Below are 25,094 nucleotides of genomic sequence, written 5' to 3'. Positions count from 1 at the left end.
GGACTGTAGGAAGTATTCTACATAAATAAAAGGTTTCCCTTGCTTACTTTAGAGGGGGTGTATTTATTTATCAATATTTAAGACACTGTGTCAGGGATTTCTCTACGAGCATAGTCTATTAAAGTGACTTGTACCTTTATAGAAATGGAAAACAAAGCTTACCCAGATATCAATTTTAATAGTTTTAAGGAAAGCAAAAAGAACACTCATTTATATCACCAGGTAAGCAAGCATGGTTCTCTTTTATCAACCTCCAGAGAGAAGGAAAAATATCAGATACTCACAGTAATAATAAAAACAAACAAACAACAAAGTCACTTAATTTATGCTGATGAGATGGCTCAGTGAGCAGAATGGATCTGTGGCCAAACTGACACCTGAGTCACATGCCCAGGGCCCACATGGTAAGAGAGAACTGACTGTCATAGGTTTCCCCTGACATTTCACAGGTATGACATCATCAATATATATACACATATAAACACAGGCACACACAATAGAGTGATGAAGTGGATTTTTAAATTTGATTTTATACCCGTAGTTAATAATTTTGTTATATTTTTATAAGCATAAGTATTTAAAATTTCTGTTTAACATAATTCTACAAATCACAGGGATATTTGATCCATGGCTTCTGTTATGTATTGTTTTAAATATATTTTAATGCTGCATTCAGAATCTAATCCCATTTAAGCCAAGCTTTCTCTTACCCATGATTGAGACAGGAGGGTTTTCTGACTGCCCTCTGCCTAATCAGACACTCATACTGTCCATGATTCTATTAGTCAAGAGGTATTTTACATAACTTCTCCAGGAACTGCCTTTTAGCTGTTGCAGTTCTGGACAGATGCCAAAGACCTTCCAGTCCCCACACTAACTATTTGTTCAGCAAAGCTTAAAGAATGGCAACAAATTTATTTTCCCCTATCTACTCAGTATAGAAAAGATTGTTGGTGTCAGTGAGGATCTCCATCAAGTTTAGTGATGATGGACGATGACTCTGTCCCACACTGAAGGAAATATTGAGAAGAGGTCTTAACAATAATGAGCTTTGTTTACCACCAGGTCATGTAGTAATATGAAAGAGCAACACACCTCTGTTGCTGCAGACTTTGCCATCTGGAGATGTGCATCTTCGCTTGCTTTCCCAGGGGGTGATGTCACACTGGAATTCACATTTATCTCCATGCCAACCAGCCTCGCAGTAACAGTTTCCACAGTAACACTTCCCATGGCCTTTACCCAAAAGAATTTTTTACAGTGAAGGAAAAAAGCAACTTTTCAAAGCAGCATTACTTTCTACCTCTTCACAGTCATTTTTGCAGTTGAAAGATTCCCAGAACCTTGAGGAAATTAATAAACTTATATAATATCTTCTCCCAAAACATCAGAGTTGAGATTATATCTAAATAATTATACAAGTAAAGGCAGCCAATATATCATTTACCTTGGTCTACAAGGAAGATTATCAAGATGAACGTATTGTAAAGAAGCCACAAGAATGACTATGAAAGCCAATTACCATCTGAAGTACACACAGCACTTGACTGTACACAGTCCTTACCGTGTGGACGTTTCTCTGAAACAGTAATTAAAATTATTTATTTGACATCAACTACTGAAAAAGTAACAGTGCATATTTACTGAGACATGCTTTATTAATGGCTGAAACATTCATCTTCTCATTTCATTGTGTTCCACAAGCTGCTGTGATTCACCATGTGGAAAGTTTTGAATTAAACTGATAAAATGCAGTGCACCCTTGGTCTCATACTCAAACTCCAACTCTAGTGCCAATAGAATGCAAACGAGAGTTAAGGATGCCCCTCATCTTGGGCTGAGACAACAAGTTACAGTGGCCATCTTGTCGTAACCTTTTGCATGTTCACTGTACAACCCGCCATCTACAACAAACTGTCATCGCTGCACTTCCACCCCGAATGTCTAGCTGGGCCTTCTCCAAAATAGTATTTACCTCCAAATTCACTCTCTAAATGCTCTCTTCTTTGTAGCCATTCCCTCCAAACACGGATGAATGTCCTATTCGTTTCCTATTCTAGACTTTATTAATCATAAAAATTTGTAATTTGTGAGAGTCTGACTAAGGTATTTACTCTTCTAATTCCCTCTTCCAGGGCCAGAATTCTGGGATAACCATGGAAAAGTGACTGTGTGGCTACGTTCAATTTAATTACTTGTACATTTGCCCCTAGAACATTATGCTGTCTCTTTATTAGTGAATTCCCATAAATATTTATACTTTATATGCAAGTTCTTAGAATGTTTATAAAGCCAATATTTAACATGGGTTTGTTGTGAAATAATCTTTAAGGCTTTAATTCTGTTTTTTTGTTTGTTTGTTTGTTTGTTTGTTTTTGTTTTTGTTTTTCGAGACAGGGTTTCTCTGTGTAGCCTTGGCTGTCCTGGACTCACTTTGTAGACCAGGCTGGCCTCGAACTCACAGCGATCCGCCCGCCTCTGCCTCCCGAGTGCTGGGATTAAAGGCGTGCGCCACCACGCCCGGCAAGGCTTTAATTCTGAAAAGAGACATGGGGAGTGGATCTGGGAGAGAAGGGACATGGTAGGGGACTAGAAGGAGTTCAGGAAGGAGAAACTTTGGTCCAGATATAATGTATTAGAAAATAATCCATTTTAAGTTTTTTTTTTTTTTTTTTTTAAATTTATTTATTTATTTATTTTTATTAATTTATTCTTGTTACATCTCAATGTTTATCCCATCCCTTGTATCCTCCCATTCCTCCCCCCCCCATTTTCCCATTATTCCCCTCCCCTATGACTGTTCCTGAGGGGGATTACGTCCCCCTATATATTCTAAGTTTCAAAAAGAAAAGGTAATGGAATGAAAGGCAAAAAATAAATAAATAACACATTGGGACAACAGAAGATTATTAAAATAAAAATGTAACCTTCAGGGCAATTCATGTCCCAGGCAAGAAACATAAATTTCTAATGTGTGTGGATAGTGATAGAGGAAAATATCTTTTTCTGTTTAGCATCAGTGATACACTAAAGAATTCTTTCTCTACAGATTGTTTCCATTGTGAATGACATATGGAAAGTTCTAGGATTCTAACAATGTCACTCCCAGAGTGCTATTGGATACTGGATACATGGCCACAGACCATAAAATTCCTGAGATCAGAAGAAGTGGAAATATCAAGGAAAAAAGATTAAAGATAAACATTTCCTAATGCATTGTATTAAGTTAATTTTTCTTTTTGCATATACAAATAATTTTTGCTCCAGTGATATACATCAAAACCTATTGGTACCAAAACATTTTCACTGTCTTTTTTCTGATCATCAACAGTAAATAAAACATCCATATTGTAAATGTATAATGTCTGTGGGTAATTTAATTGTAAGTATTTTGAACTTAACTCTTTCAAAAATGTTCTAAATAGAGTCTGGCCTAGGATACTGGCTCAGAAGAGTTTCTTTCACATTTGTTTCAGATTGGTGGGTTGTGCATGCAGAATACTAGTGACAAAGGTCATTCCAGTTTAAAGTATAAAACATTTGGACAACACTACAAGACTGTATCTGGAAGCCACAATGATATTAAGGAATTAGAGATTTGTCACATAGCTGTGATGACTTTTTGGAGTTTTCTGATTCCTTTGAGTCCTGCTATGCCTGATCCTGCTATGATATGCCAGGGCAGATTAAGTAGATTATAATCCTTTTTAGAAACAACAGAAAATAGTTTATATAGTTGAAGTGACTCCCACTCACTTCTCTCTACTGCCATTTCATTGTGCCAACAAAGCATGCAAATGAACAATCTGGGCAAGGCTTTGGCAGTACATGAGCATAAAGAAAATTACAGTGAAGGCTTTCGTGAGACATGCATGCCCTTTGGGCTAGTATGCAGATATAAGTGAGTATATACCATTTACTCTTGCTGCTTCTGGGTTAACTCACTCATTATGATCATTTCTAGTTCAATCCATTTGTCCACAAATTTCGGGAATTCCTTGTTTTTAATAGCTGAGTAGCATTCCATAGTGTAAATGTACCCTATGAGCAGGGGAGGAGGTCCCCTCAGTCACAGTCATAGGGGCGGGGAGTCAGGGGAAAACAGGAGGGAGGGAGGAATGGGAGGATACAAGGGAGGGGATAACCATTGAGATGCAATATGAATAAATTAATAAAATTAAATTAAAAAAAAGAAAATTATAGGATGGGTGGTGAGGAGGCAACTTTCCTCAGGGAACTGGAAGTGCCAAGGCAGGCATGCAGTGTAAATGCTTAAGGGTCAGAGACATGTCTGAGTGTCAGACAGATGCCAGTCTGGAGGCGATCATGCAGAAGGGATGGCCTTGGGCATGTTGGTATTGCTACCTATGTCTTGTTTCCACCGATTGAATAGATACAATTGCAAAATGATTCTTTCAGGTTTCATAAGTCATAATATCTTGCATGTGTTACAAGCCTCTAACAAGAAAACAGGCAAAAATTAATGCAAGAGAAAATTTGACTGAATCATGGAGATACATAGAAAAGGCCAGGGAAGTGTTATCTACAAGTAGAGAAGGCACAGAAAGAAGCAGAATTAGGCTAACTATCCGGTCATACTCCAGTGTCCCCTCTAGAGCATGGAACTATCTAAAGACTTTAGACTTAGAAAGATAATAAAATTAAAACAGTTAGGCTATAAAGAAAAAAAGACACAAAATAATTGTAGCTAAGGTGAACGGAAGAGACAGCATCGTAACAGGCCTACTTCAGCGTTGCGCTGCTTCCGAGGTGCATCAGTAATGCTGCTCTCCTCTGGGAACAGCTAGTTCTGTGTTTACTATATAGTTCCAGAATACCATTAAAGCCTTCATCTAACTCTTCTTACCCGATTTTTTTTTGCAAACACATGTTCAAACTGAATCAGAGGAAAAGTTTATATAAAGAAAAGTATACAATGAAATGGGTGAAAAGCCATGGGCTTTCACTTCCCATACGTAACATGCCTACCTCCACACACTTCTTCTGTTTCATCATCTATGCATTCTCTGTCGTCGCACTCACAAAATTTACCATAAATGAGTCCATTTCCATCCAAATCATCACACTTGCACCTGCCACAGTGGCATATGCCTGAAGAAGTGAAACAAAAAGAAGAATGTCACACAATAGAAATTATAATTCATGATGCTTTTCACTACTCCTTTCAAGTGGGTGGAGAAAAATGTGATGGTACAATACACATTTCTGTGGCTATGGTGAGTAGAGAGGAAGCTGACTCTGGTACAATCATTATAACTTTTACTTCACAGCTATTACTGTTGGCAGTTTAATGAGCATCAGTGTGAACCCTTCAAAACACAGAGATCTTATATGTACCCTTCAAAGTAATTCATGAACGGAGATCTTCTGATCACTTGTGTCTAAAGATAGCTAAAGCACTTTTAATCTTTCTGACTGAAGGAATCTTTCTTCCCCACCAGTATTCATTTGATGTTTTGACCCATAATAAATATTTAGAGAAATGCTTTATTAATAAATATGCAAATGAATATATATGTATCCCTGATAGTGTCACATCCCAGCATTAGCTGACACCCTTGTTTTACAAATTACAGGGGCACAGCGAGATTTCTTAGGCACAGATTCTGGATCATGGGAAGTCTTCAGAAGACTGTGAATCTGTCCTCTCCTCCTCTCTTTAAAACATTATTCCGTTAGTCATATTTTAATATTTTCTCCAGACTCACCTTATATTTAGAGACTCTGACAGCATTCTCATTTTTATGCCTTTCTCAAACTTTTGTTACCTAGATCACCTGAAATTTGTTATTCTCTGTAAGAGGGCCTTTTCTCGAAAAAAAAAAAAAATCATAAATGAACAGTGATTTTGCAAAATCACTGACTTTGTCGTTTTGTACCTTGAGGGTACTCCTGTGACTCTAGAAAACATTAAGCTCAATGCTCTTGTGTTATTTTTTCTGAAACTTATTTTAACTTATAATCTTACTTGAAACATAATGCTGTAATTTGTGGTACTGTTCCATTTATTTTTTTCTCTTATTATCACCTTTTGCTTTTACTTTCACGACTCTTAACCACCCACATATTTAGTCATTAAACTTTCTTAGGACACAATAAAATAAGAAATTAAGTAAATCAGATAACAGAAGGAAAAAATACAGATGATATAAATGTATATTTCCATATTTTATAGACATACAATGCACACACATGAAGCCAGAAGCTACACAACAGAAAGTCATTTATCACAGATTCAAAGAAAATTCTTTACAAAAATGATAACCCTCAGATTGGTTCTATTGGGGGTGGAGGGTTGGGGAGACATTGGGAAGTTGGAAAATTTTAGTTTATTGCTGATACATAGAAAGAATTCCAACAAATGAATTGATATTCCAAAAAGATTTGTGGTATTGGGGGAAAATGAGTAGATGAGTAGAGTGGAAAATAACAATATTGGTAAGAGTCTGACTTGAGTTTGGATAAAAGGATATGATATATACAGATGGCAGAGATTAAAGAAAACCATTGGCTACGGATCTTAAATTATCTGTTGGAATACCAGGAGCTTGCCATCATTTGGCAGAAGAGAATAACTTGGTGAGAGATGAATACACACAAGCCATTTTTCCTCCAGGAAGATAGGCATAGTCAGAAAGAACTGTCACAGTCTCCAAGTTCCACAACTCCATTCCTTACCAAGTGGGAAATTTACAACAGCTCAGAGACTTCCTATCTCACCATCTAGCAGAAATCACATCTGATCCTCCAAGACATGGCAGATGGGAGCCGAAGCGAAAGTGTCAGACTCCTGTGTTCCTGCTGTGTCATCCTACTTCTCACACTTGGTTGCCAGTCAGTCACACTCTAGGGTGGGTAGCATTGCTCCTGATTATTTTAACTCTAGTTTTCTCGCTGCCTAACATAGCTGGTTCTCTCTGTGGTAAGTTGCCACACTTGAACACTAATCTTCCCTCCGTTCTAAGGTGCTGTGCCCTCACCTTGCTTTGCGCATCGTTACCTTTCTGGCTCCACTATAGAGGGAGCTTCTGGCAGTTCTGTGTTCTTAGTTCCTTCTGAACATGCCTTTCAGTTTATACCCCACGATGGTTACTTCCTCTCCCTCTTTTATACTAAAGATGCTTCCATAGAACCAAATTCTAAGGGAAATGTTTTAGTTCGGGTTTCTGTTGCTGCTATGAAAGATCATGTATTGGGGAGGAAAGGATTTATTTGACATAGACATCCATATCACTGTTCACCATAGAAGGAAATCAAGATAGGAATTCAAACAAGGCAGGAGCCTGGAGGCAGGAGGTGTGGAGGAGTGCTGTGCCTCAATGCTTGCTCAGCCTGCTTTCTTATAGAACTCGAGACCTCCAGTCCAGGGATGGAACCACCCACAATGGGCTGGGCCCTCCTCTATCAATCATTAGTTTAAAAATGCCTTACAGCCGGATCTTATGGAGTCATTTTCTCAACTGAGGCTCCTTCCAGTCCAGTTTGTCAAGGTGACATAAAACTAGCCAGCACAGGGGAGTAATGCAATTTGGAGGGGCTGCTCCTGAAATATGTTGGTTAAGGTTTATTCTTAGAAGAGATGTGGGTGAGAATGAGATTGCCAAAGCAAACCAAAAAAAGAAAAAAAAGAAAAAAAGAAAAAAGAAAAAAAGAAAAAATCTTAGACCTTAAAATAAAATGAGAAGGTAATAATTAAATATATATGGGAGTATAACTTTACTTTTGGGGCCAGAAATCTCACTCCTGATATATATCCTGATGATAACATCTCTAAAAGTAAGAGAAAATGAAGATAGGACAAATCATGCCATCAATTAATTTTTTATAACTTCTAAATAATAAACACTCCAAATGCCTAAGCATGTGGGACAAATCGACTAAATGGCATTGCACACAAAAATTCAATACTGAGCTGATGAGAAAATAGGAAAGACTCTCAAATACCCAGATTGCTAATTAACATAGTGAGTTTGCTGCCATGTATGTGAAGGATAAAAGAAACATTCTGGTTCTGGAGAGACAGTTCAGTGGGTTAGGGTGCTTGCTCTACAAGCATAGGAGACTGAGTTCAAATCCCCAGCACCTACCTAGAAAGCCATATGAAGGTCTGTGTGTTTATAACCCCAGCATGAAAAGAGAGAGAAAGGTATATTCTACGGTCTTGGTAAGCAGACAGAATAGTTTAATTGGTAACTTTACCGGTCAGTGAAAGACCCTGTTAAGGCAAGACACCCAATCTATTTCTCTAGGCTCCATATACCTCCAGAGGTACAAGCACTTGTATACTCATGTGTGCCCACAGCTCCCACAATACACAATTTTTTTTTAAATACTGAGAGAGAAGTGTGTGGCTGGCTGGGGCGTAGGGGCATAGGGGAAAAACCCAAAGCAGCAAAGTTAGTTCCTTACAAAGCTAACACTTACCAGATAAAAGACTTTTTGTTGCTGTTTTATTATGTTTGTTCATTTGTTTGTTTCTTGTTGTTGTTGTTGTTTAGTTTATTCCAGACAAGGTTTCTCTGTGTAGCCTTGACTGCCTTGGACTCATTTTGTAGACTAGGCTGGCCTCGAGCTCACAGAAAAATATCTGTCTGCCTCTGCCTCCTGACTGCTGGAATTACAGGCATGTTCCACCACACCTGCCTGAGAAATTCTTTTTTAATAAAGGCTGCGATGGAGGCATCTAGGAGGATATGAGTGGGACTCTAGCAGCGACACCTAGTACCAAGGGCTGTGAGGACTGAAGAGGACAACCTCTAGCTAGACAACACTCTTACTGAACGGAGGGGAATGCCAACCCATCCACAAAAACTTGGACCCAAAATTTATGCTGCCTACAAGATATGCAGGGATAAAGACAAAGCAGATAGAGCAGAGGTTGAGGAAATGACCAACCAATGTCTGACACAACCCAAGACCTACCCTGACTCTACTGAAGATACTCTGCTAAGCTTTCAGACAGGAGCCCAGCATAGCTGTTATCTGAGAGGTTCCACCCAGAAGTGGTTTGAAACAGATGTTGAGACTTACAGCCAAAATTGGGTGATGCATAGGGAGTCTAGTGGAAAAGTGGGATCGGGGGTGGAGGGAGGGGAGAAAAGAGCCTGGAGGTGACAGGAGCTCCACAATAAAACTAACAAAGCCAACTAACCAGGGCCCAGAGGAGCGTGTGGAGACTGAAGCACCAACCAAGGACCATGCATGGACTAGAGCTAGGCCCCCTACACAGATGTAGCCTATTGGCAGCTCAGGCTTTGTGTGGTGCTCTAGTAAGGGGAGCAGGGTGGTGGGAAGGCTGTCTCTGACATAGACTCTGTTGCCTTCATTTTGATCACTTCTTCCTGGCAAGGCTGCCTTGCCAGGCCACAGGGGAAGAGGACGTGTTCAGTCCTGACTCAATGAGCTGCGGAGATGAGTATGGGGTGTCCCCTTCCCTGAGGAATGGGGACATAAGGGAGGGAGAGTGGGATTGGGAGGAGAGGAGGGAGGGGCTACTGTTGGGTTGTAAGGTGAATAAATGAATTAATTAATTTGTAAGAGAAAAGATTGTGATGAAATTTCTGAGTATACCTTCTGTATAGTGTTGACTTTGGACCCTTCTTCATGCTTTACATTACAATCTTATTAATAATAAAAGGAAGAAAGGCTAATCAAAAAAAACTAAAAATGAAGTCAAACAAATATAAAAAAAGCTCAATCATATTTCAAATGAGCTATATAATCACTCTAGAAGGAGATTAAAGGAAGCCAAGTAGCTTATGAAATTAGCTTTGACTAGACCCCTAACCTGAGGCATGGTTAAGGTAGGGTGAGAGCAGATGGACTTGAAGATGGAACCATATCACTTTTTTGCTTTTGTCTATTTATTTTGTATAGTTATATATGTGATTAGTTTTAAGAGATAATTTTAGATGTAGATAGTACAGGGCTGAGTAAATGTATTGGTGCTGTGAGGAGGCACAAGAAAGGTCCACATGAGCAACATTCCACTAAAGAGAATAGATAAGTGGACAATGGGCATAGTGGCCCACACCTATGATCCCAGTACTAGGGACAGAGGAAGGAAGATTGCACTAGGGTTTAGTGTAATCAGTAATATAGGGAGAGCTAATCTAGCCTTGGCGACACAGTGACACCTTGTCTCAAAAAATTCAATACAGCAGCAATAACATTAACACACACACCACAAGATAGTGAGAATAAGGGAAATCAGGAGACATGACAACACAAGCCTATCCTAGATCAGACCTACTGAGAAAGGGCTGGTGTTATGAAGGACACCACTGAACCATGGACAAGAGCTGATAATTTATATGAAATATTTGCCAATCTTACAACATAGGATACAAATATCTTGTACTTTAAGCTTTATCAATTAAGCTTTATTTTCTATAAACATCATTCTGTGTGAGGCAAGCCAAAGCACACCTTTATTCCAAGAACTTGCATGGCAGAGGCGGGCTGACAGTTGTGGAGCTGAAAGTAGTCTGGCCTGTCTAGTATAATGGTTGTCAACCGATGGGTGGTGACCAGGGGGTTGCACACAGATATTTACAGTATGATTCATAACAGTATCAAAATTATAGTTATGAGTTAGCAATGAAGTAATTTTATAGTTTGATGTCACCACAACATGAGGAACTATATTAAAGAGTCCACAGCATTAGCAAGCATGAGAAATCCTTGTATAGTAAGTTTCAGACTGCCCAGGGAGTAAGACTTTCTCTCAAGGGGGAAAAAAGTAAGTTCTACAAATTTCTCTTTCATGTAATATTGATGTGCCAATTCATATTTCCTAAGGAATGAGTCTTCAGATTCAATAATATTTTATGTGTGTGTGTTTGTGTATGTGAGTTTGTGTGTGTTTATTTGAGTTTTGTATATATTTGTATATGTATGTTTGTGTGTATGCTTGTGTGCATGTGTGCTTTTGCGTGTGTTTATGTGTGTATGTTTTTGTATGTGTGTGTGCATGTTGGTAGGTGATTACGAGTCCTAGAAATTCTACTGGGAGCAAAGAAAAGACTACAGTGAGCAAAGAAGTGAGAAGATTGCCCTGAACACAATGTTCTACCTGTTCATCCTGCTAATCCTGGTCTGATAGATCCTAACAATCACCACACCCCAGCTCCCCGCTCTCCATACAACTCTGATACCGTTAGCAAAACACCCTGACTGAGCATAATCTACACTAAGCGATTTGTCACAATCAGACTGTGGAAAAGTCCCACCTCTGGTTACAGAAGAGACCCACCAATAATGCAATGTCATGTGGGACAAATCTTGAACCTCAGGATCTGACCAACCAGGTGGCTTCAAAACCCAAACTAACAAGTAAATCAAGCACAATAGACAAATAGCTAGTCTTCATAGCCTATTACATGGTTTGCATGCTGTGGGGTTACTGAAAAGGCCTTTCTGACCTGAAGGAATTCCTCAGTAGTTTGAGCTGCTCTCTCTCTTTCTTTCTTTCTTTCTCTCTCTCTCTCTCTCTCTCTCTCTCTCTCTCTCTCTCTCTCTCTCTCTCTCTCTCTCTCTCTCTCTCTTTCTCTGATGTAGAAGCAAGCAAAGGCTGTAAGAACGAAAAAGTTACTTGATATCAAACAACTCTCTAACCAAATGAATGAAAATGATTCATACACTAATAGTGAAACATAAGTCTCTCTCTCTCAAAAAGCAAGTCAATCAAACAGAAAGTTCACACTACATAACAGAACATTTGAAGCTGAACCTCCAGGGCAGCACATGGGGTGAAATGTTGGTACTTTCCCTTTGGATGCTCATGTCCAGTATGGTTGAGAAAAAGTGACTTTGAGACTTCATGTATGAACATGCTGAAGCTATTTAATTAAAATTACAGTACCTAACTACCATTGCACTCTAGACTGCAACTGTTTTATTTTATGTGATTTTGCTAATTAATATTAATAGCTTCTCTGTACCTCCTAAGAAATATTTTCAAATAACTCCAATGGAATACACAAATATCTTGGCAGAAAACACAAACAACACAAACACACACACACACACACACACACACACACACACACACACACACACCAAAACTTTTGCTATTCCTATATCCTCAATGAGGTTCACACCTACTATCTGAAACTTCCCATTAAATTAAAATGTCTCCATTTGCTGCTAAGGTATAAATTCAAAGTACTCTTGAAGTATAATATAAAATAATGAAGCCAGTCATACACATTATAATCCAGTGCTTTAATCCATCATAACCCTTGATTTACACAAAGCATCTTCCAGCTTCATTCCTGATGAATATCTTGCTCCAAGGAGACATCAGTGTCAGCTGGAGAATAAAAAACTTGCAAGTCTCAGCTAGATGAAATGCTTTTCCTTATACATTTACCTTAATTTTAAAATGCATACTCAGAAATAGTCTCATTCAGATGTTCACCATTCCTACATGATTGTAAATTTTCAATAAAACTCAAATTTTTGTTGTTTCAATGACAAATTGCCCAGAGATGCAGTCCTTACCTGCATTGGAGCAGATGACATCTTGAGAGTTCCTGCACATCTGGTTGCTGATTTTTTTTGTCAGGTCACATGTGGTTGGGTACTGACAAGCTTCACCAGACCATCCCACATCACACATGCACTTGCCGCAGTCACAAGTACCATGGCCTGAGGGATCAACAAAATCTGGTGAGATTCAAATGGTTTTACCAAGGAAGGGTCCATGTTAACAAAAACTCCCAAGAGGGTGTTCCTTCAAGACAGTGGTATAATAAATCCATATACATGTAACTGAGAGTGGCTGGGAAGTAATGTTACTCTTCAGAAAGAATATGAGGAATTTTTAAAAATTTGTTCACTTTACATACTGACTGTAGCTCCCTCCCTCATTGCCTCCTAATCCAACCCTCCCTCCCTCTCCCCTCTCCCTCCCTCCCCTAGTCCTCAGAAAGGGGATCCCTCCTCCCCTAACATCTGACCTCAGCCTATCAAGTCTCATCTGGACTACCTGTATCCTTTTCCTCTGTGGCCTGGCATGGCTGCCTTGACAGGGGGGAGTGATTAACTTGGAGGTGGCAAGTCCATGTCCGAAGTACTCCCTACTCCCCATATTGTGGGACCTACGAGGAGACTGGGCTACCTATATACTACATCTGAGCAGAGAGTCTAGGTACACAGCATACCTGGTCGTGGCTCTGAGATTCCATCTTACGACTACCAGAAGGGCTAAGATAAAAACTCAAGTGACTGCACGTGCTGGTAAGGATGTAGGGGAAGTGGAACACTCCTGCATTGCTGGTGGGAGTGCAAACTTATACAACTATTTTGGAAATAAATCTGGCACGTTCTGAGAAAATTGGGAATAATTCTACCTCAAGACTCAGCTATACCACTCCTGGGCATATACCCAAAAGATGTCCCACCATACAAGGACATTTGCTCAAATATGTTCATAGAAGCTTTATTCATAACAGCCAGAATCTAGAAACAACCTAGATGTCCCTCAAACAAAGAATGAATAAAGAAACTGTGCTGCATTTACACAATGGAATACTACTCAGGCATTTAAAAAAAGGGAAATTTGAAATTTGCAGGCAAATGGATGGAACTAAAAAATATCATCCTGAGTGAGGTAACCAGACACAGAAAGGCATGCATGGAATATACTCACTCATAAGCAGATATTAGCCACATAATACAGGATATCCACACTACAATACAGGGACTGTATGTGAGTATTTTATTTAAATAGCCAACTTTGATAAGCACAAATATTAAATGAATTTACAAAAACATAGAGAAATTGAAAAAGAAGTATAACAGGTGATGGTAAAAAAAAAATCTCAGCCTTAAAGTTCCTCCTACTTTCTCATAATTTCAGACAGAAAACCTGTAGAAAATAATCATTCTTAAATGTACTTTATAATACCTAAAACCACAATTACCAAATAAACTCTTATACTGGACATCACTAAATGGTACCCTGATATTTTCTTTTATGAATATTTTAAATATTACCTTGGAATTTACAGAGACATTAAAGTGCGCACTTTTTCATTAATGAAGTAATTTGGCTCCATCAACAAAAGACAAGAGCTACATCTTGACAGAACTGTCTTAGTCCTCCCCGGTTTTCAATCACCATTTTGCTTTTAGGTGATGCAATTTAAAACGGTTATGAGCACAGACTTTACTAAATTTGATTTAAGAAAGCACACTACTGTTTTTGTTGACTGCATGTTAGGCAGCCCTAAGTTCAAATCACATAAAACGCTCAGTCTGAGAACACAGATTTCAAACTCAAGCTGATACGATGGAAGTTGCTGAGGCTTACATTCACTAACGTTCTCACCTTGTGTGGAGAAATATATTTTTTTTAACTTCTTAACTTCTTGGAGTAAAATAGGACACTTTTTGACCTTCCTTGATTTTTAACAGTTTTGATGGTTTGTGGTGAGCACATTCCTGTATACTCAAGATAATAGACTGTTTCTTAATGTTTATTAGGTGGAAGTGTTGACCTTGTGTCAATAGTCTTTTGTTATAGTAGGAGAAACTCCACAAGGTCAGACAGAATTCATGTCCAGCAGATGCTCTACCCATGACTGGGTGAAGTTTAGAATGACTCTTCATGGGATCCAGTGTATGTATTTTTTTATATTTCTACTACACTTGTCAAGTTAATTGTCCTATTTAACAAAACAATCTTCATAAAATTGTTAGAATTCATTTTATTCAGATGCATCACGTTGTGTTCTGTTTGGCCCCACAGTCTTCGCTAACTTGGTGTCATTTGCAAATGAAACAGATTGTGCCTATCTGACATCCAGTCTACTTACAAGACTGTGAAGCTAGGTTCCTGAGATGGACAAACGTCTTTCAGTTAGTGAATAATCTAAGTAGCGTATTGACTCTTTAATGACATCAATGTGCTAGGTGATCTGCATGAATTGATTGCCACTTCTCTTTAATTGTGTTTGAGTCATTTCTAATGGCTAATCACAATAAAAAATGGTTCATGTCAACAGGAAAGGATATAGAATTTACTTAGAAGCTAAATAAGTACAGCATCAGTGATTTTTGATTCAATAATAAAACAAATACGACGTGATTTTTTTTACACTGCATGGAACATCAAATACCCAAATTTAAAGGTGTGTGTGTGTGTGTGTGTGTGTGTGTGTGTGTGTGTGTGTGTGTGTCTGAGAGAGAGAAAGAGAGAGAGAGAGAGAGAGAGAGAGAGAACATTCAAAAGTTCTTCTGATTCAAAGATTATGAATTTTTAAGGAAGGTTATTAAAAATAGGGAAAAATAAAGGGAACTTACACAGAATAGGGAGAGACAGTCCATGCCTAACTGACCCCATAGGTTATCAGGGAAGCCAGGCTATAAGGAGTTTGCTCCCCGCAGTGGTCCTGGGAGACTCATACAATGGCAGCATGGTCTCTCCTTAGCCAATTCCACCTTGAATACCTCATTTCCAGGCCAGATCTTGTCATGTTTGTAGAAACAAGTGTTATACTTTTAAGTGTTGTTTTGTTCAACCCACAAGGTATAACACCCACAATCTTCTTTTGTATCTCAGACACGTTACTCATTGTTTTCATGATAATACATTTATTTCTCGGAGTCAGAGTGTGACACCTAATCCATGTGACCCAAAACCAGCTTCTCTCCTTTCAGGTCTAATGGTGGTTTTAACTATCCCATGGCTATATCCAGTCCTAGCCATAAAGTCTAAAAACCTAACTCTGTGGAATTGGCATTCTTGCTTCTGTTTTTAAAATTTTTCAATTTCTACAACTCTGAAATCCAGTATTTAAATGAATAATCCACCATACTTGAGAACAGGCCCATTGACATTCAAGTAAATTCTAAAGGAGTCGAGGAAAATCAAACACACGAAACAAAATATGTCAGAAAAAAAGCAAAATAAGTCCTAGCCAATGCAATGAGAACAGTATTGCAAGGTTCTTTCCCTTTCTTGCAGGCTCAGCCATGGCAGAAAGAACGCCACTGGGAGGGAAGACAAGCTGCAGTACCATATGAAATCAGAACTTCCACACCAAGGAGGAAGTCTGAGAACCAGTCTGCTGGGTGAGCTAACTCTTGGCTTCTGCAGGTGATCCAGAAAGGGCTTTGTGAGTTAGTAAACAGGCTGCTGCCACTAGTTTGTCATTTTCTGATGGATTTTAGAGGGGCTATCCTCTTCCTGGTACTGCCTGTGAGCTCCTTAGTAGGCATTAAAAAGCAATGCACAAATTGGATACTTTCTATAAGTACAGGAAATGTTTCCAACTGGAAATAAAAAATTAGTTCAGTACTGAAAAGATTTAAAAATCAATTATCCATTTCCACATACCAATGAAAAATTATTATACTTTCCTTTGCTGAGTAAAAGGAGAGTCACACTTAATTTTCTCATATCTGCTAATGTCTTATAAAGAAATAGATATACACCACGAGGATCATGTTCAGTGATGAGCAAGTCCAACCACACATGGTCCCAGGATGATGAGCAACCTCTATGGCTTAGGAGACTCTAAAGATGTACATCATAAGTAAACATGTGAGGACAATAAGGAAAGGGACCAAAACAGCATGAAAATGAAGCACAGCATGAGACCTGAAAAAGTCTTTGAGCACAAATAGGAACCTGCAGGAAAACTGGATGCAATCAGAAAAATCTGCAATCTGCTTGAAAATATGTTTTTCCTCTTAATTTGTAATTGCATTGAGGCTACATGAGGTATAGACAGTAGATAAGGCTGGATGGAGGGTGTGCAAGAAGGTGGACTGTGTTTCTTATTCTTCCAGGAATCTAAAATTATCCCAGAATCTGACGTATAAAAACATGAACACTTTATATGTGGTAGAGCCTAATTTCTAGATTAGGTTCTTAGAACTAACTTTAACTAAAAGGCAAGGTTTATCAGGTAATATACACCATGTGTGTGTAAATTTGGAGCATACTAATGCATTCTTTATCAAAGGTATTAAATGGTCGGTGCTGCATATATCTAAAACTTAAGCCAACAAAGGATTTGTTTCCAGAGTAGGGATTTTCCTGGGACTAAGACTAATTGTCCAGTGATAAAAACCTGATCACTTCCTTTAGTCAGCGACAATTCCTAAACCTTCCTCATATGGAGGACATTCAGAGTTCTGAAGTATAGTGATACTTTTTTTTGTTGTTGTTTACCTTATACAATGAGTTTCAGTTTGTGAATTCTAACAGGTTCTGGTAACTACATTGAGACCATCTGTTTCCTGAAGGAACTTTTTATACAGATGGCTACCCATGTGCACAGATGCAAAGTCATGTGACAGAGCTGAATTTCTTGCAATGTTAACTTGGGTTTTCTTTCTTTTTTATTCCTTTTCTTTTTTTTTTTTTTAAACAAACTGTCTTCTCTTCTCATCCTTCTCTCCCATTGCACTGTCAACTGCCTCCTATATTCACTCTGAACACTCTCTTGTCTTTTCTCTGTAGCCTTACTCTGTTTTCTTCCTGCACCGTCTTCTCACTGTGCTCCTCTCCCACATGGTACACAACTCAATCTCTCTCAGCCTCTACTGGATTTTTCTTTTGTTTTGTTTTTGAGGGCATTTTTTTTTAATTTTTATTTTTTACATACATATTTATATTATTACACATATATATAGTAGATTACCTATAACAAGAAGAACCATGACACACTCAGGTATTATACAAATGTTAGATGCTTAGTGTTCTGGCTATTTGTATTTGGCATTCTTGAAGAAGACACCTTTCCTATCTTGGTGCATAGGTTTCTGAATGTAAATCAATCTCCATCACATACTGTCATCATCAACTTAAAACACCATCTAGACCTAAAGACATCTTAACCCCTAAATAACTAAGCTTCATTGTAAAGCTAAGCCACCTGGTCTTCAGCTCCATCAGAGACTTGAGAAGGAATAAAAGTTGATTACCTAAGTATACCAGGGGTGCAGGTTAGTAGATTTCCAAATGAGAAGATGACAGAGACAGTTTGGTACCTGGATGATGACCAAAAACTCTCTATAATGTTGGAGCATCTTCTTCAGCCTTCTGGCCCAATAAATCTGACAGACGTACTTGTGAGGCAGGAACTATTGAGCACTTGCTTACCCCATCTTGGCAGAGTTTGGCCGTCGACTCTGCACTTTCACAGTCAAGTTTCCAGTCACTCCCTTGCATGTGATACAGCCAAAGGCAATACTTTGAGGTAATACAAATTTCCTGCTTCCATCTAATATTTTCAAATTTATCTTCAGTGTTTATCATAGTGTGTTACCCACAACATTTTGGGAGTAATTTGGTGGTGCTTTTTTTCTTTATTCCCAACATTAATTTCCCTAACCACACAGTGGGCCCTTCCACTCATTTACTTACAGGATTACTTTTTATTTCTGTACCTATTTTGTATATTATTTCACTTTTCATAGCAGATATAATACTATTATTGTTTAGTTAATTATATATTAAAATAAATAAGACAAAACTATTGTTAAAATTTTCCTAACTTTGAATATGAACAGATCTTTCATATTTCTTATTTAGTATTTTAATAGACAGATATATATATTATTTTGTGTATATATTATGTATTTATAATATATTCACATTTTTGTTGCTTGTATCCTGAATTAAGATTTCATAGGGTTTCTAAGGATCTGTCTCTTCACTTAAGAGGAAACTATTTTGCAGCTGTTTTCTCTGCAGTGAGGAATACATTACTGGATGGAGGAGGGAGATTCATCAGAATGAGGAAACTAATGCAACATATAAGACCAGGGAAGCTCATGAAAGTTACATGACTCACAGGAATAAACATGCTACAATCCACAGACCCAAAGATACCAAAGAGGGCCCAAGAGATGATGCTTGAATCTCACTCAGAACAGGAAATAAAATAGACATCCGGAGTAGAGGAAGGGAGAGAACTGGGGTGGGGAGGGCAACTGGGGTGACAATCAGGTCTGCGGGGAGCAGAGGAGAGAGGGAAGAGAAGATGCAGAGAGAGAGAGTGGAAATAGGTGGGGTGGACATCTGTGGGACAGAGGGGGCTTCTGGGAGAATATGGGGGTGACTCTAGTTGACTCCAAATCACAGGGGTGATATAGCAAAATGGGACTCCTAATGGAGAGATGGGGACACCAACCCACATATAAACCTTCTACTCAAAGGTGTCTTGACTAAAACAAGTATAGGCATTAATGTGGGCCAGAGAATGAGGGGACGGCAACCCAATGACTGGCCCAACTTGATACCCGTCCCGCGGCAGAGAGCAATCACTGTCACTATTAATGGTACTCTGCTATGCTTGCAGACAGGAGCCTAGCATTAAAAAAAAGTTTAAGGCACAGGCAGGGGGATTGCTGTGAGTTCATGGCCAGCCTGACCTACAAAGCCAGTCTAGGACAGCCAAGGCTACACAGAGAAACCCTGTCTCGAAAAACTAACTAAATAAATAAATAAATAAAGGTTAATAATATTTAATAATAAAATAATAATAATAATAATAATAATAATAATAATAATAATAATAATAATAAAGACTCACACGGCACCTTCCCAGTGTCATGTGAATAGTAAGAAGATACATAGAAGTACAACAAGATGAAGCTACTTGCAAGTTGTGACAGAGACTTCAGAGACACAGCTTTTCTGAGTTTTTGCTTATTCTGGGAAAGACTTTCTAGTACACTGAGTCATCCCTGCTCCTGGATATGACAAGGAACATGCTCTTGTAAGAAACACATGTGCTCATTGGCATATCAAACCACACTTGTGTAAAATAGTGTTGTTGTTGCTTTTTTTAATGACTGTTTCCTGTTGTCCAAGGAGAAGTCAGTAACAACTGTACAATGAAATAAAGTCTATGCACTTAGTATCAAGATGTGAACATTAAGTGTTCTTTTTTTCAGGGCTCTACTTCTCAACCCTCTCAATAAACAGAGTAAAAATGTATATAACTTAAAGCTCTCTGTTTCTTTATGTCTGTCGATCTGTCTCTGTATCTCTGTCTCTCTATGTCTGTCTCTGTCTCTGTGTCTGTCTGTCTCTGTCTCTCTGTGTCTCTGTCTCTGTCTCTCTCTGTCTGTCTCTGTCTGTCTCTCTCTGTCTGTCTGTCTCTCTCCCCACATCCTTAATGTGGTCATGGGACTACATTGAGATACAATTACATTCATTTGTTACACTTTAAATTCCTCTTGAATTCTACCTACATCCTGAATGATTTGTTTTATTTTTACCTACAACAAACTTACTTTTTGTGAGTCACAGTTCAGTAGATTTTGACAAATAGTGATTCATAGATGTAGTATCTACATAGCAAAGCAACACTCCACAGAGTGCCTCTTGGTCCTTGCTAAACAATCCTCTCCCTGTCCCTTGGCAATGGCTGGCAGCTGAGCATCTCTGTCCTCCAAGCTAAGCCGAGTCACGCATTTCTACCAGAAGTTTGTGTGATCCAATTGGCCTGTATCTCACAACCACTAGCTGCTGTGAACAGAAGAGCCTTCTGCTCTTTTGCCTTTTATTATTCTTCCATTTTCTTTTTAGATTTTAACCATTCTTATAGATTTGTAGTAAACATTTTTGTGGTTTAATTTGCATTACCCCAGTGATTTTGATATTGAGTATTTTAATGCGCTTACTTTCAATCCTTCTTTGGCTTATTTTATTTGTGAAGGAGCTTTTGCTTGGTATTAAAATTTGAAAATTTTAGATCTTAGATACAAGATTTCTGCCATAAATGTGGCTTGCAAATATTTCCCATTATTTTGCCTCATCTTTTACTCTCCTTGACAGCCTCAAAATAGAGAGAAAAATGGGTTTGATTTCATTAAAATGTATTTTATCAAGTTTTCTCTTCAACAACTACTCAGAATCTGTCTAAAAATTCTGCCAAATGCTGTTTATTTGCTTGTTATTAATAAACAATAGTGGGTCTTGGAACTTGCAGGATATATAAAAATGAGAACCCTATCTATCTTCTTTAAAATGTTTTGGCTGTATAACATAATTGCTTTGATTTTCTATGTAAAATATAAAAATCAGAATTATTCTGTTGATATGTACAAAAAACACCAACTCTTTCAGGGATTTTATTTTATTTTATTTTAGATTTTACAGAACCTATGGACATGAAAAAGAAAGAATGCCTATTTTAATATTACCTAGTATATAAATATAATAAAACATTTGGAGTTTTGAGTGTTGCTTCACCCTGTGTTTTGAGACATTTCATTTTGTTTTCAGAAGTTATATTTTGGCATATTCTCTTTTAGCTGCTACTATTCATTGCAGACTTCTGTGTCTAAGTTCTTAAGTTACATCGGTATGAAGTTCTCTTTGTTGTCACAATGTTGCTAATTTTAGTTTACATAAAAACTTAACAAAATTATCCGAGATGTATTTTTTAATATTTCATTTCGGATAAAGAGGTTATATGCAATCTGGATATGTAATTCGTGAGATTTGGTAATGGAGTCATTAGTTGATTAAACTACTTTTAAAATGTTAATTATAATTTAATATCTTTCATATGTAATAGAACAATAAGGGCATCCTTTCCATTTTATAGGCTGTGACTTTCAGTCAATTAGCCCATTTCATTTAAGCTGTTGAATTTGTGTTCATAATCAAGCAAGTCACTCTTTAACACTAGTAACACTAGATATGAAATACTTTATTTTATGTTGATGTATTAATTGTCTTCCTGGATTTATTTGCTCTTTCAAGAATTCTATCTATCTCACTGATATTTTCAAAGAATTGTCGTTTGATATTATTGAGACTTTTCTTCTTTACTTTCAGTTTCATTAGTTTCTCCATGAACATATTATCATCTCATTCCTTCTCTGTTCTGAGTTTAATTAGGTCATCCTTTCACTGTTCTCACCATTGTGACAATAATTTTAAATATTTCTTCTGTTCTATTATAAAATTCTCATGTTGTAAATTTTTCTCTAAGTACTACTTTTCCTATACAGAACAAAGTGTTCTATGTGGTATTTTTATTTTCCTTTAAAATTTTAATTCCACATAAGGGTTCCTGTAACCCATGGGTCACACAAAAATGTGCTATGTATGCTGCAGATATTTTAGTGATCTGTCAGAAGTATTTATTTGATTTTTTAAATTCATTCCAGTGCAATATAATACAATAGTGATGCTTTTAACTTTATAAAGGCTTATTTTATGCCTCAGAGTCCCATCATACTTAATTTATCTTCTTTGTCCTATTATGTAAACCAGATCAAACTGCTAATGGTTTCTTTTTGGCTTTTTATTCCTCATCAATTTTCTATCTGTCTGCTCTCTCAATTGCGGAGCAGGGAGCGTTCACATCTCAAACTGTGATTATTGATTCTCAGTCTTCACTTCAGGTGTATCATTTTATTCTTGATGTCTTTTGACTGCCACACGAAGTGCACACAATTTGGCTTTGCTACTGAACTGTGACTGGGTTATTGTGCAGTGTCCTCACCTGGGTGCTGAGCCCTGCCTTAGAGTCCACATTGTCTAAATCAGCATAGCGGTTTCATTTTTTACTACAGGAATATTTTGATAAAATATATTCTGTTCATTCTTTTACTTTTGGCCTACCCATATCTTACATTTTATCTGGTTTCATTCACATTGCATGTACTTGGATCTTCTTCTTCTTTTTATTTTTTTCCTTTTAAAAACCATTATTATGGTTTCTTCAGATTAATCCCGACTGTTATCTCCTCACTCGTATCTTCCAATTCTCACCCTCCATCCCTCTTCTGCCCTGTTCCCCTCCTCAAGGCCTTTGGCAGAAGGTGACCTCTTCCCCCACCATATGACCACAGCCTATCAGGTCTCATTCAGATAGCCTGCTTCCCTTTCTAAGAAAATGGGCACAAGAAGCAAGCTGGAGTAGCCTTTCTAATATCTAATAAAATACACTCTCAGACAAGATTAATCAAAAGAGATGAGGAAGGACACTTTATACTCATCAAAGGAAAACTCAACCAAGGTGACATTATAATTCTGATCATCTTTGCCTCAAATACAAGGGCACATGCATTTGTAAAAGAAACATTAATAAAGTTTAAACTTCACATAGATCCCTACACATTAATAAGGGGAGACTTCAACACCCCGCATTTCACCAAAGGATAGGTTAACCAAACAGAAGCTAAACTGAGGAATAAGGACACTAACAGATGTCATGAATCGAATGGACCTAACAGGTATCTACAAGACTTTTCACCCAAACACAGAAGATAATTGGATCTTCTTAACTGATAGTCTCCATTTTTTAATTGGCGTTCTCTGATCACAGTTCAGAGCAGTTCTGCACTGTTGGATTCATACATATTCATGCATAAATCTTTTAGTAGGTTCCATTAACCTCCTCTGTTCATATTCACCTTTTCATACTCCCTTCTTGTTTCTTAGTTGAGCACTATTTATGATTCTAAGCTTTCTTCTGTTAACTAGTTCTATGTTGTAGTTTCCAGTGGATGTCCTGGATGTACACTGTACTCCTTTAATTAATCAGAGTTTACTTTCAGATGCTTTATGTGTGTGGTTAGTACTGTAATAGGGCAAGGACTTAATCCCTCCCTCCCACTCACTGTGCTATTCCGCTTTTGCATAAATATACTTCACATTAACCGTAATAATGCAATATGCTGTTCTTTAGTTTTGCATTAGACAGTTCTCTTCAATTTAGACAAAGTAAAATGAGGTGAATTAGAATGCTATTTCACAGTAATTTATTTCATTTCTAGCCATCTTCATCTCTTTGGTAGCCCAGGTAATTTCCAATGTCATATCCTTTTTCCTGAGAAAGTTTACATTTTCATAGAACAAAGCTGCTGTGATAAACATCCTTATATGAAAAGTCCTTTGTTTTGATTTAAAAAATAATAATTTTGCTAGATATTATGTTGCTTTATCATTCATTTCTGTGCTTTAAAAATGTCATTCCATTTTTCCCTGCTTGCATGATTTCTGACAAGAAGTCTCCTATAATTATTATCTTTGTTCATCTGCATTTAATGTATCTTTATTCCCCTGTCATTCTAAGACGTTCTGTCTTTACTCTGAGTGAAATTTCCCATACTTTCCCTCAGGTGTCATGGGTACCCTAGGAAACAGCATTTATTTGACTTTCACAAAACAGAGAGGAAGGCCTTTGTTCTGCGGGGAAATCAGGACCATGCATATGGAAGCTCTCAAAATCATAAAGATTTACTGATCTCCCTGAGGTCTCCAGTTCCTGAATCATTTTGAAAAGCAATTTGCAATCTCTTCGGTAAGCACTCAGTGGGAGTTATAGGCGACAAGTGTGAGGCTAGTGTGGAAAACCCCACCAAACACAGCCCCCTCCACACACTGCTCCAGCGTCCCACCCCAGGGGTTCCTACATAAACTTCCAGGCACACATGGCTCCCACCTGTGTCTCACGAGGGCCTAGTTGTGGTCCTAGGAAAGTTAGTGATACCTCCTTATCTCCCTGTAGATGCTCATCTATTACAGTATAGGAGCCTAGTTGCTTATCCCGTTATTTCAGAGACATTTGAAAACACATACGGAATCAGCAGTTTGTCCACTTTCTGCAGTGTCAGGGTATAAAGCACATTTTCTAGCTCTTTGCACCCCAGATAGACACTAAAATCATAATTTACTTTGGAGGTAAGGTCATCAGTGGAACATAGTAGTTGGAGCTTGCTTTCCCAGATCTTGCAAGGCTCTGTAGCTGATATTTAAACAGAGATTATAAATATGAGCAAGGATAATGAGTCGCTTCAGTAATTCAGTCATTCTTAACCATTGTCATTAATGCTTGCTTCTTTTAAATTTTAAAATCACACCACATGTATAAAATGTATAATTTTAAATTATTTGTTCATGTGTAAAAATAGCTCCTTTTATTTAATTTCTTAAAACACTTCCTACGATTTCTACTGACAATAATCTTATCATGAGAATAATTATACAATTTGGTCCTCCTTAGGCACTGAATAAATAATGCTTTGCTACAGCCTCACAACAACCTTGAAGTCAATGTTTTAATCTGAACACTTATCTGGCCCTGCCC

The 25,094-nt window shown here is 37.8% G+C and overlaps 1 protein-coding gene across 2 annotated transcripts in view; it reads right to left on the bottom strand.

Moving 5' to 3' along the window:
* Positions 1-25,094, bottom strand: part of Itgbl1 (integrin subunit beta like 1) — a 249,915-nt gene that overhangs the window by 126,399 nt on the left and 98,422 nt on the right. For both annotated transcript variants that reach the window (XM_051161007.1, XM_051161006.1), the window contains 3 exons: positions 12,526-12,672; positions 4,990-5,112; positions 1,096-1,236 (listed from right to left, as the gene is read on the bottom strand). In XM_051161007.1, coding sequence (XP_051016964.1) covers positions 1,096-1,236; positions 4,990-5,112; positions 12,526-12,672 — 411 coding nt within the window. The remainder of the gene's footprint in view (positions 1-1,095; positions 1,237-4,989; positions 5,113-12,525; positions 12,673-25,094) is intronic.

The sequence above is a fragment of the Acomys russatus genome, chromosome 18 (assembly GCF_903995435.1).
Source record: "Acomys russatus chromosome 18, mAcoRus1.1, whole genome shotgun sequence".
Classification (NCBI taxonomy): domain Eukaryota; kingdom Metazoa; phylum Chordata; class Mammalia; order Rodentia; family Muridae; genus Acomys; species Acomys russatus.
The sequence above is the reverse complement of the archived record's forward strand: the minus strand, read 5'-3'. Positions and strand labels throughout refer to the sequence as shown.